The 19,444-nt window shown below is 34.3% G+C and overlaps 1 protein-coding gene across 2 annotated transcripts; it reads left to right on the top strand.

Moving 5' to 3' along the window:
• Positions 1–201: 201 nt before the first annotated feature.
• Positions 202–2,655, top strand: LOC110639756 (cytochrome P450 CYP749A22-like). Of its 2 annotated transcripts, XM_058154208.1 has the most exons (6): positions 202–712; positions 793–1,016; positions 1,106–1,338; positions 1,513–1,588; positions 1,667–1,891; positions 1,986–2,655. In XM_058154208.1, the coding sequence occupies exons 1-6, from the start codon at positions 424–426 to the stop codon at positions 2,412–2,414; spliced, it is 1,476 nt and encodes a 491-aa protein (XP_058010191.1). In that variant the 5' UTR covers positions 202–423; the 3' UTR covers positions 2,415–2,655. The 2 variants fall into 2 exon arrangements, with proteins under 2 accessions (XP_058010191.1, XP_021646524.2); XM_021790832.2 differs by having other exon boundaries at positions 204–712; positions 1,513–1,891.
• Positions 2,656–19,444: the final 16,789 nt, after the last annotated feature.

Below are 19,444 nucleotides of genomic sequence, written 5' to 3'. Positions count from 1 at the left end.
TTAGTAATAATAAATAATTTAATTGTTCATAAAGTCAATATATGTACCTGTCATGCATATATGTGTGTGTGGCAGGTTAACTATTTCTATTTAGTAATAATAAATAATTTAATTGTTCATAAAGTCAATATATGTACCTGTCAGGCTTTTTTCTTATTCTTTTCTTTTTGACATATTCTCTTCGCTAATCACGGAAAATGCCAATTTCTTACTACCATATGCCATTATCATAAACCCAATGATGACACAAAAAGAATTTTAAATTCTAATGGGTACTTTTGTATTTTTGCCCTCTATTCCTTCACTGTAGATACAGCCAAAGTCTGGAATCTAGTTTCCGTCCACCCATTACAGCCTGAAGATTCTTAAGCCTTATTTTGCATTCAGTAATTGTGAGCCGCTGAGCCTTAAGTTGGAAAAGAAATGGGTGAAATGGTAATGGGAACCCTGATCAATTACCTTTTGGGTTGTCTGTGCTTGTACTTGCTTCTGATTCTTGGAAAGTTCCTATACAAAGAATGGTGGACTCCACTTTGCATACAATCCCTGCTGAAGTCACAAGGAATAAAAGGCCCTTCTTATAGATTCCTGCATGGCAACACCAAACAGATAGCCAACATGAGAAAGGAAACCATGAAAAATCCCATGGAATTGTCACATCATGTACTCCCAAGAATTCAGCCACATATATATTCTTGGATCAAGCTCTATGGTAAATATTCGCATGAGTAGTTTTGAGTTAAAATGCCTAAATTTATTGATTAGTTTCTGAACGCAAATTTTTGCATGTAGGGATGAACTTTCTTATGTGGTATGGTGCTCGAGCTCAACTGGTAGTCACAGAACCTGAGTTTGTTAAAGAGATTCTGAACAGTAAAGAAAAAACATATTGCAAAATAGGGTTCCAGGAGTATTTCAAGAAGCTATTAGGGGATGGACTTGTTTTATCCACAGGCAATAAATGGTTAAAGATGCGTAAGCTCGCCAATCATGCTTTCCATGGAGAAAGCTTGAAGGTGAGTTCTTGTTTATGTTCCTTAAGTTGCTGTTAAAGCAACTATGGTACTTCATCATCCGAAAACTGAAATAGTGGATTTCCCTGTAGAGTATGTTTCCAGCAATGGTAGCAAGTGTGGAGATGATGCTTAAAAGATGGGGACACCATGAAGGGAAGCAGATTGATGTTTTCCAAGAATTCAAGGTTTTAACATCTGAAATAATCTCCAGGACAGCTTTTGGGAGCAGCTATCTGGAAGGAGAAAAAATATTTGATATGTTGAAGAAAATGACCTTCATTATTGCAAGAAACCATTATAAAGTGAGAATTCCAGGAATTAAGTGAGTTTCATTCCTCATCTTCGTTTATCATAGCAGAAATTTTCAGACTCTCATCTGACAACCAGTCACTGGAAATAAAAAAAATGAAATGGCACTTCACCATGTAACATACCCTGTTAAATCTTGGCACCTTTCTGATCTAAACTAAACAAGTACCACTATTCTTTGTTGCAGAAGCTTTCTGAAAACAAAGGATGACGTTGAATTCGATAAACTCCAAGAAGAGATAAGAGACACAATCATAAATATGGTAAAGAAAAGAGAGAGGGCAGCAGTGATTGGTGAACTGGACAATTATGGAAATGATTTTCTTGGACTACTTTTACAGGCTTATAATGAGGCAGATAAGAATAAGAAGATATCCATAGATGACATGATTGATGAATGCAAGAACTTTTATGTTGCTGGACAGGAAACAACTGCGAGTTCACTCACTTGGACTATTCTTCTTCTGGCAATTCATACTGATTGGCAAGACAAAGCAAGAAAAGAGGTCCTTGAACTATTTGGCCAGCAGAATCCAACAGTAGATGGTGTTGCAAGATTGAAGACTGTAAGTATCTATTAGCTTGTAATCATTTTTTTTTTTAACTTGAGTGGGTTGACACCTAAATTTTTGTTTTCTCCAATTTTTTTCCATCTTGTAGGTGAGCATGATCATCAATGAATCTCTAAGGCTATATCCTCCTGTGTTTCATTTAACAAGGGAAGTCCAAAAAGAAGTTAGACTGGGGAAACTAACTATCCCAGCAAAGACGGAAACCCACATTCCAACATTGGCACTTCACACTGACCATCAAATATGGGGGGAGGATGCTTTGCATTTCAAACCAGAAAGATTTGAAGAAGGGATAGCAAAGGCTACAAACAATAATATTTCCTCATTTCTGCCATTTGGTTTAGGAGCTCGAACTTGCGTGGGCTTGAGCTTTGCAATTAAAGAAAAGAAAATTGCTCTCTCAATGATTCTGCAGCATTTCAGATTTATTCTGTCACCTACTTATGTCCATTCACCAGTTCAAATTCTCACAATGTGCCCACAACATGGAGTTCAGATCATTCTTGAGGCATTGTAAACCAGAAATAATCATTCGGAATTTGCTATTTATGCAATGTTTTCTCCCTTTTTCATCTTCATTTTCACCATTTTGTTATATCATAAGTTAATAACAGTGCCTTAGTTGGCGGGAACAAATCCGGGTGAGGCTTTTCTAATCATCGTGCCATGTCAAGGAAAGGTCTACAATTCCTACTTCGAGACTTGCATTTCTGTTCAGTCCATGAGGAGAAGAATAATAAAGAACATAATTTTAGCAATTTCTTGATGTGAAGTTCAAATCTTTAATGATTTAATTGACTTGGTGTGCTTGAATCTCACATCATAAGCTTTTCACCTTAGAAGCTTGTTAGAAAAATGCACTCAAAGTTAGAGACTTAAAACAGAAATTCATGAATGCAAACAAAATTCTGCAGAATGCAGAATATAGAGCTGAAATATAAAGAAAAAAAGAACAGTATTCAGGCATTCACAAAGGCAAACCACAAGCCTCACATTAACAAACAAAAGAGAAAGCACAAAATTTTTTTTCTTACATCTCTCAAACCCTCTTTTCAGTTCTAACATTTTCACAACAGTTGCTCCCTTTTTATAGTCAAAGGAATGCCATTTGCTAATCAACAAAGTTCATGCTTACACCATGCTTGGTTATTGCTAAGAAGCTTTTATTGCACATAAACTAAAAATCTCATCAACTCCAACACTTTTCCTTGATGAGATTTTTGATGGAGTTGAACATTTTGAATCAATCCAAGGTCAGCAGTTTTAAAATTTACAGTTTATAGTTTTAAGACATGATTAAATTCAGCAATTTTAGGACATGCTTGGGTCTTGCAACAAGCTTCAGCAGTTTAATGGACATGCTTAGGTCTTTTTCAATTTAAGGACTTGTTGTTCCTTCAAAGACAAGCTTTTCAATTTATTTAATTTGGACAAGTAGAGGTGCATTGCAATGAGATTTCTGTAGTTTTAGAACTTGCCTAGGTCTTGTTCATTAGATTTTTTGCAGTTTAAAGACTTGCTTAGGTCTAAATCATCAAGTTTTCTACACTTCAAAGACTTGCAAGTCTATTTCATCAATTTAAAGACATGAAGGGTCTAAAATTTTCTGCAGTTTAAAGACTTGTAAATCTTATTCATATTAAAAACTAAGTTTCTCACCCACGAAGGTGGATGGAAATGAAGAAATATTCTTGATGAAGTAATGAATCATTTTCAATAATAAAAAAAGCTAGAAATGATTTTGAAATAGGCCCTCAAAATTTTTAGAGTTTTAGAGATTTGACCTTTTAGAAATCATAGCATGGGCACTTAGCCACTGTGTATTAGCATTTACTGTTAATTTTGGGCACATTTTAAATAAAAGTTAAGATGAAAATCATGATAATTAGCAATGATACATTTAGATATTTTTAGGACACCACTAAAGAGCCAGTGCTTGATATCTCAGTATTTTGCTTTCCTAGATCTTGTTTCAACATTGTTGTATGCTAATGGATCTCAATCATAAGGCTAACTTTTGGGTTTGTTTTGTGTTTACTCTATTTAAAATTTGTTGTTGTGAGTTTCCATTTTAAAATGTTAAACAGTTTTAATCTGTTATAACAAGTACGCAAATTTAAGAAACACATACAATTACACAATCATATAGTATAAGAAAAGATAAGAAGAATAACATAAGATTTACGTGGTTCGATCGTAAGGTCTATATCTATGAGCAAGACAAGAGAAAAAGTTTCGCTATGATGAAAAATGTAAGACACAATCACTCAAAACTCTCAAACCCTAACCTTAGTATGTTTCCCAAATATCTCATAATTCTACTGTAAAGGGCAAAATATTGGGCTTTGGGCTTGGGCCAATCCGCCCGTGCCCTCCGCTACTACCACAGATATCATTTTTTATCCTAATTGAGTCGCTCTTGGGTCAGGTCACAATTTGAGTACATGAAGACATATCCAAAATTTAAGCCACATAAAAAATAACAATTATTCCCCTTGGCTTGAATTCCCTCCATCATCTTTGTCTTGCTATATGCCCTCTTAAGGGTACTACTGAACACTACAAACACCAACCAAGTCTAGGCAATACCTAAACTTGCTAACTGAGACTCACTTGATCATCATATCTGTTGGATTACATATGTGGACTTTCTACACAACTATAGTCCCCTAAGATATAATGTCATGAATGAAGTGATATCTGACATTAATGTGCTTAGTTCACTCATGGTACATCTGATTTTTTGTGAGATGTATTGCATTCTGGCTATCACAAAATACTGTTAACTTACTCGTATCAACCCAAGATCACCCACCAAACCCTGTAACCATAACGCTTCCTTTACTGCCTCTACTAAAGCCATATATTCAGCCTCTATGATAGATAAAATAACTATAGCTTGCAAAGTTACCTTCCAACTGATAGCACTTCTAGAGAGAGTAAACAAATAACCTGTCAGAGATCTCCTCTTGTCTAAATCCCTTGTAAAATCTGAATCCACATAGCCAATAACTGAATTACTCATCTTGACCCTATCAGATGTTAAACCAACATTTATAGTACCCTTTAAATACCTCAGAATCCATTTCATTGCCTGCTAATGCTCTACCCTAGGACACACCATATATCTATTCATAACACTAAATGCATGTGAAATGTCAAGTTGAGTGCAAACCATAATATACATGATGCTTCCAACAGCACTCAAATAGGGAACACTAGACATGTGTTCCATTTCCTCATATGTTTTTGGTGATATGTCTGCAGATAACTTGAAATTGGCAGTAAATGGAGCAGTCATAGGCTTAGCATTATTCATGTTGAAACGCTTAAGCACTTTCTCAACATAAGCCTGCTAAGACAAGAAAAGCTTTCCAACACTTCTATCCCTAGTAATTTCCATTCCTAATATCTTCTTTGCAACACCCAAATCCTTCATCTTAAACTCATCACTCAACTGCTTTTTTAAAATGTTAATTTGTGACATGCTTTTAGTAGCAATAAGCATGTCATCCACATACAATAACAAATAGACAAATGAAACACAACTGTCATATGAATTACAAATAAAGTCATTACAAGCCATGAATGTATCAAATCTGTTGTACCACAGGCTAGGCGACTATTTCAAACCATATAAAAATTTTTTAAGCAAGCAAACATGATTTTTTATAACTGGAATGACAAATCCCTCAGGCTGATTCATATAAATTTTCTCCTCCAACTCACCATGTAAAAATATTGTCATCACATCTAGTTACTCAAGCTCTAGATCATGAAGAGCAACCAAAGCAATAAGACCCTAATAGAACTATGCATCACAATTGAAGAAAACACTTCATTAAAGTCAATCCCCTCCTTCTGAGTAAAGCCTTTTACTACCAAATGTGCCTTATATCAAGATGCTTTAACTCTTGGAGTGCCTTCCTTTTTCTTTAACACCCATTTGCAGCCTATAACTTTCTCTCCCTTAGGCAATGTTATAAGCTCCCAAGTCTGATTCTTATGAAGAGATTCAATTTCTTCACCCATAGCACTAACCCACTGATTTGCATATGAACAAGAAATAGCTTCTCTATAATTACTCGGTACATGCATATCAACTGTCTCAGTAACTGATAAGGCAAATGCAACTAGAATTACATATGCATATCTCTGCAGGGGCCTAATCTGCCTTCTCTCTCTACTAGTTGCAAGGCTATATAGTTCCTATTACTATTGCTCAGGTGCATCTTCTTATTGATCAGGATCTTGCACCTCATCCTCTGAATCACTGGACTAAATTACTGAAGTATCAATCTCAAGCTCCACCTGTTCTTTAACACCGTGATCTAGTTCTGCTATTGACTTCTCCCTTTGACTATCCAATGACGTAAACTCATTGCATATCACATCCTTGCTAATAATTAATCCAATAGACTTTGGATCATTGCACCACAGCCTATAACCTTTAACTCCAGATGCATACCATAGAAATATGTATTTTCTTGCCCTTGGTGTAACACCCCCGTTGCATAGCCTGGTAAATTTCACTGTTCCAGTGACCGGTGTCGGTCCGGACAAATATTGGGATTAGGGCCACACCTAAGACAACTTGAGAAGCCATAAAAATAAATAATTAGTAATGTTTAATTAGTTAACTACAAATAAGAAAAACAGAACATAAGAGGTTAAACGAGCCGAGAGTCACAGCGATGAGTGACCTCCTCAGGAACGACTGCAAAGTCGTTTTAAATTCAAATTTCGAACCGTAAAAAGTGACGCTGCGGTCCTTAGGATCCTTATGGACACAGTGGAAAAGAGAAAATCACGAAAAAGAACTGTTAAGCCAGTCAAATAATTAGGTCAGAGAGCCGAAAGAAATATGGAATTATTTGCAAGCCGGGTTGAACCGGCGAGGGGCAATTTGGTCAATTGACCCCGAGAGCTGACTCTTGACCTAACTGTCCAATAAAATCGGAGAAAAGAAAATTTTGGAATCGAGAATTAAATTAAAGAACTAATAGAAAAAAAATAAATAGAAAAAAAGAAAAGGAAAGAGGTTGGAAAAGTCAAAGGGATGACATCATTTATGATGTCATAAAGGTTTAATTTAATTATTTTATTAATTAGGGAATTTTGGTCTTCAAAAAGGGATAATACTAAGGAAAATAAAACAAAAAAGAATTTAGAAAAGTCTCTTCTTTCTTCCAATCTTGCCACCCCATTTTCTTCCTCTTAGCTCCCATGAAAAATCCTTCATTAAGCTTACATTTAAGCTTAATTTGCTCCACTTAATTTTCATAAATCCCATAAAAACCTTATTAGACCTTGCAATCTCAACTTAAGCACAAGAAAGAAAGAAGAAAGAAGGAGAGAAATTGGAGAATTGGCAAAATAGTTGAGGTTAGTATGCTAACTTACTATTTTTCCATTCAAATGCATGTTTAGGTAATTAAGTGAGCTTAGAACTTGATTTAAATGAAACAAATATGGGGGAAGAATTAAACTGAAATTTCGGGCAGCTTGAGAGGAGTATGGTTTGCATGAATATGATGCAATTGAATGAGTTTAGAAACCCTACTTAGTTAAAGGATTAACATTAAAATCATTAGAAGTAGTTAAATGTAAGAGTTAGTGAGATTAGGGTTTCAATGCTAGGGTTTATGAACCAAAATTTGGAGAAATGCATAAATGGCATGTTTAACCTATTGTGAAATGAAATAATGGTCAATTATGACCAAATAAGTTGTGTGGGAATGGTAGGAAATTAAACCAAATTCGTAGGTCAATGGTCATGCTGCTGGCAGCATGACCAAACCTACTTTGAAGGACCAAAACTCAAATTTTACAAGCCTAATGGATATGCCACCAATTGGAGATGAAAATAGAGATAAAAGAGCATAATTTTCATTAAGGAACTATGGCCAAAAACTGACCAAAACTTGGTGAAACAATTGACCAAAGAGAAATGATAGCAGGCTGCCACTGCACTAAACTGACCAAATGAACAGTAACTGTTCATTTGGTCATAACTCGAGTTAGACAAGTCAAATTGACCTGAAATTTGGCCAGGGGTTAGAGGGCATATAGATCTAAAACTTTCATGAAGAACATCACCCCAAATTATGCCATTAACCCATTCAGATTATTGAGCAAAGTTAGGTTACCAAACCTGCAACTCTGCAGAATTTTCATTGAGCAGCAATGTTTGGATGGCTGTAACTCCCTCTAGAAAACTCGGATTTAGGCAATTCTTGAACCGATGGAAACTTAAGACATAGTAGAACATTTCATATGAAGAAAGTGAGACCAAATTATGAACTTAACTTGATCAAATTATTGACCAAAATTGGATCAAAATCTACTAGAACCCAAAATTGCAGCATGAACAGTGCACGTGAACAGTAAACTTATTTTGGCCATAACTTGAGCTACAAAACTCCGATTGAGGTGATCTAAAAATGAGAATACACTTAAGACAATAAGGAATATTTTCTATGAAGGAAGTTTTACCAAATTCCAACAGTAGATTGACCAATGGAATAGTGCAACTTAGAACTCCAAAACTGAAAATTGGCAATTTTGCCTAAACGACCTAAGCTTTGAGTAAACAACTAAAACCAACAAGTTTAGTGACCAAAATGTGGTATGTGGGTGAAGTTGGAATTCCCATACCTATTAAGCCTTAGAAAGTCAACTATTTGACTTGAATAGTGTAGTGAATAGTAACCCGAAACACAAAATTTAAAGAACGTCGAATTTAGCACGTTAGAGCTAGGTAAATGTGAAGCTAAATTTATTTTGGATTTATGTTAAGTTCTAGTACTGAAACATTGTAAAATTGTGTGTTTCAGTTGAAAAGAATATCGGGAAGGAACCCGAGGAACCGAGTCGAGGCTAAGGGACGACTCGTTTGAGGTTTGTGCACAACATATACTTTTATAATCATCTTTTGCATATCGTTTTGAATAATATGAAATATTGGATTATGGCATTCTTATGATGTTTGATCTAAATTGTTGAAAGTTATTATGTATATTTGAAAAGACAATGTTTAGCAAATTGTTAAGATAAGTTTTGAAACCACAGTGTCATGACCACATATTTGAACACCTCACTAGCACGACTAGTGGGGGTAATTAGTTTCGAATTTTGATTCCTTCTCTGGAGAAGTGTTGAGGTGTGCCAGTAGAAGAGGATGTGAATAGATATCCATATATTTGAGCTAGCTAGCCTTGTGATGTGATTTCTCTTTAGCCTTTGGCTATTGAGATTCTATTTGTTTCGAATGGCATGATCTAACTGTGGGTTTTATGAAATGTGTTTTGATACTTTGAAATGAACTTGGTTTACATGTAAAATCTTACAATGCGTGATTGTATTTAATTTTCATGTTTAGCCAAATTTTTGAATGAATGTGCTTTAAGTTTTGCATAAAGATTATTTTAGTATATTGTGCACCACTGAGTCCTAGTACTCAGAGATAGTATATTATACAGAGACTAGAGGAGCAGCAGACTGAGCTGCTGAGGTGTGTGAAGACATCAGCTTGAAGCCTTCGGGTATAATTTATACCCTAACTGTAAATACTTCTTTTGATGTATATATTGCACATAAATGTATGGACATGTAAAAATGGGTCTTGAGCAGCTTGTACAAAATTTTGTATGAAGTTTGTAATAAAGTTTAGTTTGTATTTCTTTTGATATAAATTTTGTAAGAATGTATATAAATTGTTTTGTCTTTAATGAAATATGAATGAAACTATTTTATTTAATTTGAATGAAATGTATTGCTAGTATTTTGAGGAATTTATTGAAATGATTGTGAAGTTGATTGAGTTTGATGGTGAAATTGAAGTAGTGGTTGAAAAAATTTTTTAGAAGTGCTTTTTACAGGTATTTGAAGAACGGTTTTCTCAAAATACAGAGGAAACTCTGTCAAAATTTTTATAGAATTTGCGGAAAACTAAAATGGACCAAAAATATTAACTAGTTTTAATTTTAACTAAATGTTTTAAGTACTTATTGAGAAATGCTCACCACTTATCAAAAATAAGAAAAATGTTTTAAAATCCCTTGTAGGGTACTTAATGAGTTATCGGTAGGTGAAGTTCGGTAGTTCATTAGGTATTCTACGGGATCATGTTATGCCTTACAGAAGGGTAAGGTGTGACACTTGGCTCAAGTTTACTATCCCTCACATGAGCATAAGTAGGAAAATCAAATACTCTTAACTGAGAGTAATCAGCAAGTGAACCGGACTATATCTCAAAAGGAGCTTCACACTCAATAGCTGTAGATGGAGATCTATTAACCAAGAAATAGGTTGTATTGATTGGCTTAGTCCAGAAATCTTTTCTCAAACCTGAATGCGAGAGCATGCTTTGTGCTTTATCACAAAGCTTTATATTCATGTGTTTTGCAATACCATTCTATTGTGGTATCCTTGTACAAGTGCAGTTTCTCACTATACCTTTATTACTGCAAAGTGCATCAAACTCACAATTGCAAAATTTCAACCCGTTATTAGTTCTAAGATGCCTGACCTTCTTTTCTGTCTACTTCTTGATCATCATCTTCCACTTTACAAAGGTTGAAAATGCCTCATCTTTTGATTTCAAAAAATACATCCAAACCATTCGAGAGTAATCATCAATCAAAGTCATGAAGTACCCAACACCACTCTTAGAAGGGATTCTGTTAGGATCCCATAGATCTGAGTGGATATAATTCATCTTTCCTCTAGTTTTGTGCACTGTTTTTTTGTCGAACTTCACCCTAGTCTATTTTCTAAACACATAGTATTCACAAAAATTCACAGATTCTGTTTCTGCTTATCTAACAAATCCTACTTGCTCAACATAAATAACCCTCTTTCACTCATATGACCAAGATGCACATGCTACAATTGAGTCTAATTCTTATTATTGTTTTCGGATGGTAGTGTAGCTTCCCCTGAAACTGTACTATCCTGAAGAAAATATAATCCTAAAACCAAACTGTTCTTCATGAGTATCATAGAGCCTTGCACACTTTGAGAACTTCATTCTCTGTATGGTATCTAAATCCATGAGAGTCAAGTGTCCCAAGAGAAATTAGGCTCCTCTTTAGTCTCGGAATATGCCAACACTCTATAGTTTTGGCAATGCCATCAAACATCCTCAATCTGATGTTACCAATTCCTTCCATAGTTAATGCATGATCATTACCCAAAAACACCTTACCACTCATCTATTTGTAAGTGACAAACCAGTTTTTGTGGGGACACATGTTATAAGTAGCACCAGTATCAAGAATCTAGAAATTATGTCCATGATCTGAACTCACAGATAAAATTTCCCCAGCAATGTCATCGCCATCAGAATCGCTAAACTTGTCAACAACATTTGCAGAACTTTCTAGTTGCTTTTTCTCTTTATTTTTCAACTTGAGACAATATCTCCTGTAGTGACCTTACTCCTTGCACTCAAAGTAGTTAGCCTTTTTCATTCTTGACTTAGATCTAGTCTTAGATTTCTTCCACTCCCTTGAATATGTTCTTCCCTTGCTTACTAAACCTTCTCCCTCAAATCTTTCTCTATTATCTGGAAAATTCTTTTTCAAATCCTTCAATTTTAGAGAATTACTAACATTGTCTAGTGAAATACTATCTTTCCCATACAATAGAATATCAAAAAAAGTCTCATAGGAGGGTGGCAAAGAATGTAACACAATAAGGGCTTGATCCTCACTATCAATATCAATATCAATATTTTTCAGATCCATAATGATTGAATTAAATTCATCCAGATATTCTTTAGTGGGTGTACATTCACTCATTCTCATATTGTAAAGCTTTTGCTTCAGATACAGGTGGTTGGTCAGCGATTTGGCAGAGTACAAGTCCTCCAATTTCTTTTATGCCACAAATGCTAAGCTTTCACTAGAAATTTCACATAGGACATTATCAGTTGCACTCATGAAAATCGTACTCAAGGCTCTCTTCTTCAGATCAGCCTTCTCCGCCTCTTTCACAACTTCTAAAAAGTTATTCTCGATTGCCTTCTATAGACCTTGCAGGATTAAGGAAGATTTGATTTTAATCTTCTACAGACTAAAACTTGATCCACCATTAAACTTCTTCATGTCATACTTTGTTGAAGACGATGCCATTTGTAAACCCCAGATTGTGTGCACAAAGCTCTGATACCAGTTTGTTATAACAGGCACACAAATTTAAGGAACACACACAATCGCACAATCACACAGAATAAGAAAAGAGAAGAAGAATAACACATAATTTACGTGATTCGACCGTAAGGTCTACGTCTATAGGCAAAACAAGAGAAAAAGTTTCACTATGATGAAAAGAGCAAGATACAATCACTCAAAACTCTTAAACCCTAATCTTAGTGTGTTTCTCAAATACTTCAAACCCTATAGGCCCGTGCCCTCCGCTAACACCACATATCTCACTTTTTATTCCAATTAGGTTGCAGGGTGAAGCTTTCAGGTCAGGTCATAATTCAGGTCCATGAAGACATATGCAAAATTTAAGCCACATAAAAAATAACATAATCTTTATGAATCAGATACCAAAATTTATGTTGATATTTGCGAGAATTGATTTTAGTGGTCTTCATGCATTCATCACTGAATATTCAGATTCTTTTGTTGGCATTGTCTGTCATCTCATCTATATATTCTGCATCAATTTATTGCTCCATTTGTTTCTGATCCTGTAAAACAATTTTCTTTTTAGTATTTTTTTTCTTTTCTTTATAAGAATGATAATGTTATCTTATGCATACTTCTTTCATTTTATTTGTTTTTCTTTTCTTTCAAGAGATAGAATATACCTATTTACTAGTTGGAACTACTTAATCACATTATATCAAATGGTCTACAATTTTGTATATTGACTCTTTAATGTACATGTGTAACTTGCGTTGTTGGGCTGGGAGTTCACATATCTTATTCACAAAGCTTGACCTTTTATATGCTCTCTCTCTCTCTCTCTCTCTCTCTCTCTCTCTTATTATAACTTGCATATTTAGTTTGTGAAATGTATAAGGGTCTTTCATGTATTTTTTGGCTCAAGAAAAATTTTGGTTTCTATTGTGAGGTTATTTTTGAGGGCTGTAGCATTATTATGTTAATTTCTTTAACTAGGGGAAATTAAATGTCAAATTTTTATAGGAAACTTTGTCATACCTGTAACACCCCTCACCCGTCCACAGTGTAGTCGGGGAAGGTGTGCTACATTCGGTGCCGGAGAACCCTATCCTATCTTGTCGTGTACAATATTCATTGAATTGTCTATTTAATCATATTATCTTACATGTAGAATTTTTTTTTTTTTATCCCATTTCATGTTTATGGAGACCAATACAGAGTCTCCTCTATTTTATTAGTGCATGACGGTTTCCTTATTTACCTGTTAAACAGTCTATATTCATTTCATGTGATCATAATACTCATAATCATTTTAAATAAATAAAATACTTCATTTCATTCATATAAAATCAAATACAATATTTACAATTCTATTTGCAATCACAAAATGATTTACATTATTTAATTACATACAATACCCAAAATGCAAAATTTAACTATACATGAGCCCTACCAAAATAACAGTCTGAGGTGACAATCTACACTGCAGCAGATCTGATCAAAGCCCTGTCTAAGCTCTACTGCGGCTACTGGTAGTCTTTAGTACCTACGCGATGAAAAAACCAACGTGCTAAGTATAACACTTAGTGGTGCATAAATTGAAATAAAAATAATAAAATAATTGAAATAATTATCCATATAAAATTTACTAAATTTTTGAACTAATTACATATTTATAAAACTTTGGGAGCAACAAATTATCGGGATCTTTTTATTCATATTTTTCATATTCAGTATTATTAAATCTATGACAGTGATCTCTTCATGTACTTATTTAAATTTAAAATGTATTACTAATATCTGTGCTCAAGTAACCTATGACAGACTATAAAGACTAGATACACAAGAGTATACTAGTTAAATATCTATATATCTAACATGTATACATTTGTCATATCAAGCACAAGGCCAGCGGGCAAGCATGAAGCCAGAAATAAAATCAGGTACAAAGGCCAACGGGCAGGCATAAAGCCTATAGAACAATCATATCAGATATATATTATCTATCAATGATTATTCCTGTGGGCAGTACTGCAATCTATAGTCCCTAATTGGTATATCAATCGATCCACGCTATATAAATAAGTCTAGGTATACTTTGGGCAAATTAGTATTATTAATTACTTATGATCTTATCATTTCATGTCATGCACTATTAGTGCCTCATAGTAGTTTCATGTCAATTTATAGTGGAGAAATAGGTTCCCCCTTCATTTTCGTGTAACTTATACATTTAACAATTCATATAGGTAATTTACATGTCATGTATCAACTAATATCTTGAACCTTTCTTTAGGTCCATATTTGATATCTGATATTCTCCTAGCAAATTGGCCAAGATGTGGCTACTGTTTGGCTACACTTCATGGAAGTTGTCTCTCTATGTCTTGTCTTTGTTTTTCTTTTTGAATCATGTCATTTGGAGTTTTAGAACTCAAGTTATGGTCAAATAACCAAAACTGGTTCCTTAACTCACTCAAGTTTTAGAACTAGGCAAGTTCTAGAGTCAATATCTTCTTAATTATTTGGACATGTTACAGCCACTTTTAGGCCTAATGTTCTTCATAGAAGTTGTTACCCTATGTCTTATGATTACTTAGAATTTTCAATTACAATTTTTCAGGTCTTATAGAATTAATTATTGCAATTAACTGGCCTAGACTCAGGTGCCCTATATCTATAGGATTCCAGGTTCAGTTTAGTGGTTTTGACTCTCATTTTAGGATTCTTACACTCAAATTTTGAAAAAAGTTTCTAAATCAAAGTTGAAGCCCTATCTCTTAGGTTTCCAGAACAGTTTTTCTCATCCCATTTGGGATTTCCTAGTGAAAGTTATGATATAAATTCTGTTCTGGGGTTAGGTGGTAGTTGAGGCAAATTCCAGGATTTGGTGTACTAAATTGTTCTAACAATATGACTTAGTTCCATTGGGTTCTGGGTTCTGGTCAAAACATCAAAATTGTAGATATATATCTTATAAAAATTTTAGCATTAGTTTCATTACATTTGCAATTTTGTAGACCAAGTTATGACATTTTTACCAAAACTGGTCGGGTGAGCCTAAGTCCAACAAATTCTGGGCAGATTGGTTCTAGACAGTTTTGCTGATCTAATTTGTGCTAACAATTTGACATGGTTAGAGGCAGATCTGGCTATGTGTTCTTCATGAAAGTTGTAGTCCTATGTCTAAGCTTTTCAATAGTATAAAATTCAGGTCATTCTGACTTTCCTTGAGAAATTTATGGCCATTTGAACGTTTACTATTTATATAGTTAGTTTTTCCCAGGTCTAGCATGTGGTCACCCGAATTCAAGTCAACTTTAGGTCAAGTTATGGTCAATTTTTAGGCATAGTCTCTTCATGAAAAATGTGGCAAATTGTCCTAGGTTTCATCTACAATTGGCCTCACACCAATTGGGGCAGCACAACTCTATTTATGGTTCAAAAACCTCACTGGACTCATAAGTCTGAATTTCCTGCAAGAGAAATTGCACTCCCAATTTCAAATCCTCCCAACTCCCAAACTTCATTTGACATCCATAGCACTTCTAATAGTCAACAATTCATTTCAACTTGGTCAATTTCAATCATAGCATAAAATCCCCAATTCATGATCACAAACCCTAATTTCATTCATCCAATTGTGCAAATGCCATTCATTCAACTTCTAAAGCATATAAACTTATCAAACATCACCATTAAACCAATTTTCATTAATTAAAAACATCAAACCCTAAGGGATTTCATGGCTACCGAAAATTAGGTTTCTCCTAGGTTCAAATTTTTATTTTGGTTTCATATCAATTCTGTAACGCCCTCACTTTAGGTAGTCCATACATTCTACTGTTTCGATGACTAACGTCTGTTCGGACAGCTAAGATGTCTGGAACTACACTCAAACTAGAGTGATGAGGCATAAATTGACTGAATAAAGACTAAGAAAAATTAAGAAAAAATAAAAGAAATGAATTGCAAATGAGTTAAACGAGCCGGGGTCACATCGATGGGTGACCGTATGGGGAAGCGACTGTAAAAACAGTTGTTGACTCCAAACCCACGAGAAACCCTAGGAAAATAATTTTTAGGACTCCAATGAATAGTTATTGAGGTCTAAATGACATTAGAAATTCCAAAGAAAATTCAGGAAAATTTATTTATCGGTACAGACCAAAAATAACCCGGTGAGCCTAATGAAGGGCATTTTGGTCATTTCAACCCCAGAGTTGAATTTTAACCTAAATGTCAATTAAAATGAGAGAAATTAAAAATGCATAAAATAAATTAAAATGATGAATTATGTAATGGAAAAATGAGAAAAGAAAAGAAAAGAAAAGAAAAGAAATAATATATATATTGCATATGTATGATGTCATAATGACATCATAAAAAGTGATAGCCAATAGGAAATTAACAAGCACTTATGAAGGGATAAGGGAGATATAAAATCAGACCAAATTAATAAAAAAAATGTCATCTTCCTCATTTTTTTCTCTCATGGCCGGCACACCTCAAAAAGTGTCTTCCTCCATTATTGTTTCAATTAAGCTAAATTTCTCCTTAAATCTAGTCATAAAATCCTAGTATCCTTTCACTAAATTTCATCCCCACATCACAAGGCAACTCTAGGCAGCCACAAGAAGTAGAAAACTCAAAGTTTATATAAGCCAAGAAAAAGATCAAAGAGGTTAGTGCACTATACTATACTCTTTTTCTTTCCTAAGCATGAAAAGCATGTTTAATTAAGTTAAAATGGCGTGAAAACAAAAGAAAACTTGGATTATATTAAAGACTTAATTTTCGGCAACCATGAGAGTTGTGTGAAATTAATGGCTTTAATGGTTTTAAATTAGTTAGTGAGGACATGTGATGAGAGTGTATATGTTAGAAATTAAGTAAATGGGAATTTCATGTGTTGTGAAATATTGAGTTAGGGTTTTGAATTAATTTTGGTACCTTAGTGTTATGGCTTGAGATTGATCTTGTTAAGACTATTTTTTGATCATTTGAAGTATTATGAATGATAAATTATAGTTTGAGAGTAAGGAGGAATGAATATTGGGAGTGCTTCTCTTATGCAGGAATTCAGACCTATGAGTCTAGTATACTCTTTGAGCTATAACTGAAATTGTGTGGCTCCAATTGGTATGAGGCTAATTGGAGGTGAAACTACACTCAAAATACTCCATTTTTCATGAAGAAACTATGCTCAAATTCTGTCCAAATCTTGATCTAATTACTGTCCCAATCCGGCTTACCAAATCCTAAGTTCGGAAAATTGACCAAATGATTCATTTGGCCATAACTCCCTCTAGACAGGACCAATTGACCTGAATTTTATATCATTGGAAATGTAGACATAGAACTACAACTTTTATTGAGAACACCAAGCTCAGAAAAGCCTCTAACCAAATGAAATTACTGACCTAAGTTAGGTCACCAAACTAACCAGAATCAATTCTGCCCAAAATTTCCTGGACATAGACCACCCGATCAGTTTTGGCAAAATGGGCATAACTTGGTCTATAAAAATCCAAATGCAATGAAACTAATGGCAAAATTTTTATAAGACATTAATCTACAATATTGGTCTTTTGATCAAAACCCAGAACCCAAAGGAACTAGGTTAAATGGTTAGAAACATTTAGCACATCAAAACCTGGAGTTTGACCAAACTACACTTAACCCCATAACAGTCTTTAAGTCATATCTCTCACTAGGAAACTCTAATTGGGAAGAGCCCAACTATTCTAGAAACCTAAGAAATAGGACTCCAACTTTGATTTAGAGACTTGCCTTAAATTTTGAATGTAAGAACCCCGAAATAAAAGTCAAAACTACTGACCTGAGCATGGACCTTGAAGACACAGGGCACAAAAGTCCAGGCCAGTGATTTGGCTATAATTAATTCTACAAACCTTGAAAATTTGTAATTAAAATTTCTAAGTGACTATAAGACATAGGGTAACAACTTCTATGAAGTACCTTAGGCCCAAAAATGACCGTAACAAGTCCAATTAAATAGACCAAGGTAGACTCCAGAATCTGCATAATTCTGGACCCAGAAAGAAACAGTGAACTAGTTATGGTTATTTGACCATAAATTGAGTCCTAAAACTTCAAATAACATAATTCAAAAAGGAAAACAAAGATAATACATAGAGGAACAACTCCCATGAGGGATGTAGGGCCAAACAGTGGCCACATCTTAACTAAATTGTTAGGTAAAGTTGAGACATCAAATCTGGACCTTGAGAAAGGTTCATAAAAATTACTTGTTATATGAAATGAAGTTAATCAAAATGAATTGTTAAACATAAAGTGACATGAATATGCATGTGGGACATATGTTTCCCATCATAAGTAACATGAAAATGTTAATAAATACTTAATAATATTAATTTGCTCAAAGTGTACCTAGACTTACTTATGTAGTGTGGATCGATTGGTATATTAATTAGGGACTACAGATAGCAGTACTGTCCACAGGAATAATCATTGATAGACAATATATGTCTAAGATGGTTGTTCTACTGGCTTTATACCTGCCCGTAGGCCATTTGCGCCTGATTTTATTACTGGTTTCATGTCTGCCCGCTGGCCTTGTGCCTGATATGACCGTTGTATACATATTAGACATAAGGCTGTCTAACTAATATACTCCCGTGTATCCAGTCTTTATAGTCTGTCATAGATTACTTGGGCACAGATAAACATAATAGGACTGAGTATGGAACAAATGAACCAAAAAGACCATGATTAAGTAATTGCTCCCAAAGTTTTAGAAATATGTAAAAGACTTTAATTTCATGAAATCCTACACATCTTTATAAGATTATATATGAGATAATTATTTCAATTCTTAGTTATTTTATTACAAATTATTGCACCACTAAGCAGAAATACTTAGTGTGTTGGTTTTTCCATCGCGTAGGTACTAGAGAGCAACAGCAGCAGTAGTACTTAGATCGGACTTGGACCAGATCTGCTACAGTGTGGGTTGTCACCTCATCAGTTGTTTTGGTAGGGCTCATGTACACATTAGATTTTGCATTTTGGTATTGTATATAATTAAATGATGTAAATAATTTTGGATTGTATATGAATTGTAAATATTGTACTTGACTTTATATGAATGAAATAAAGTATTTTACTTTCTTGAAAATTGATATGAGCATGAGGAATAATATGATGAATGAATAGATGTAAAGGATATGAATTGTTTTAACAGATAACATGAAACCCGCCATGCATTAATAGAATAGAGGGGACTCTATCTAGGTCTCCATAAAAATGAAATGGAATAAAAAAAAAATTATACACGTAAGATAATATAATTGAATTAATATTTACACGATAAGAAAGGATAGGGTGCCCTGGCACCGAATGTAGCACACCTTGCTCGACTACA

The sequence above is a fragment of the Hevea brasiliensis genome, chromosome 9 (genome assembly GCF_030052815.1).
Source record: "Hevea brasiliensis isolate MT/VB/25A 57/8 chromosome 9, ASM3005281v1, whole genome shotgun sequence".
NCBI classification, from domain to species: Eukaryota; Viridiplantae; Streptophyta; class Magnoliopsida; order Malpighiales; family Euphorbiaceae; genus Hevea; species Hevea brasiliensis.
The sequence above is the reverse complement of the archived record's forward strand: the minus strand, read 5'-3'. Positions and strand labels throughout refer to the sequence as shown.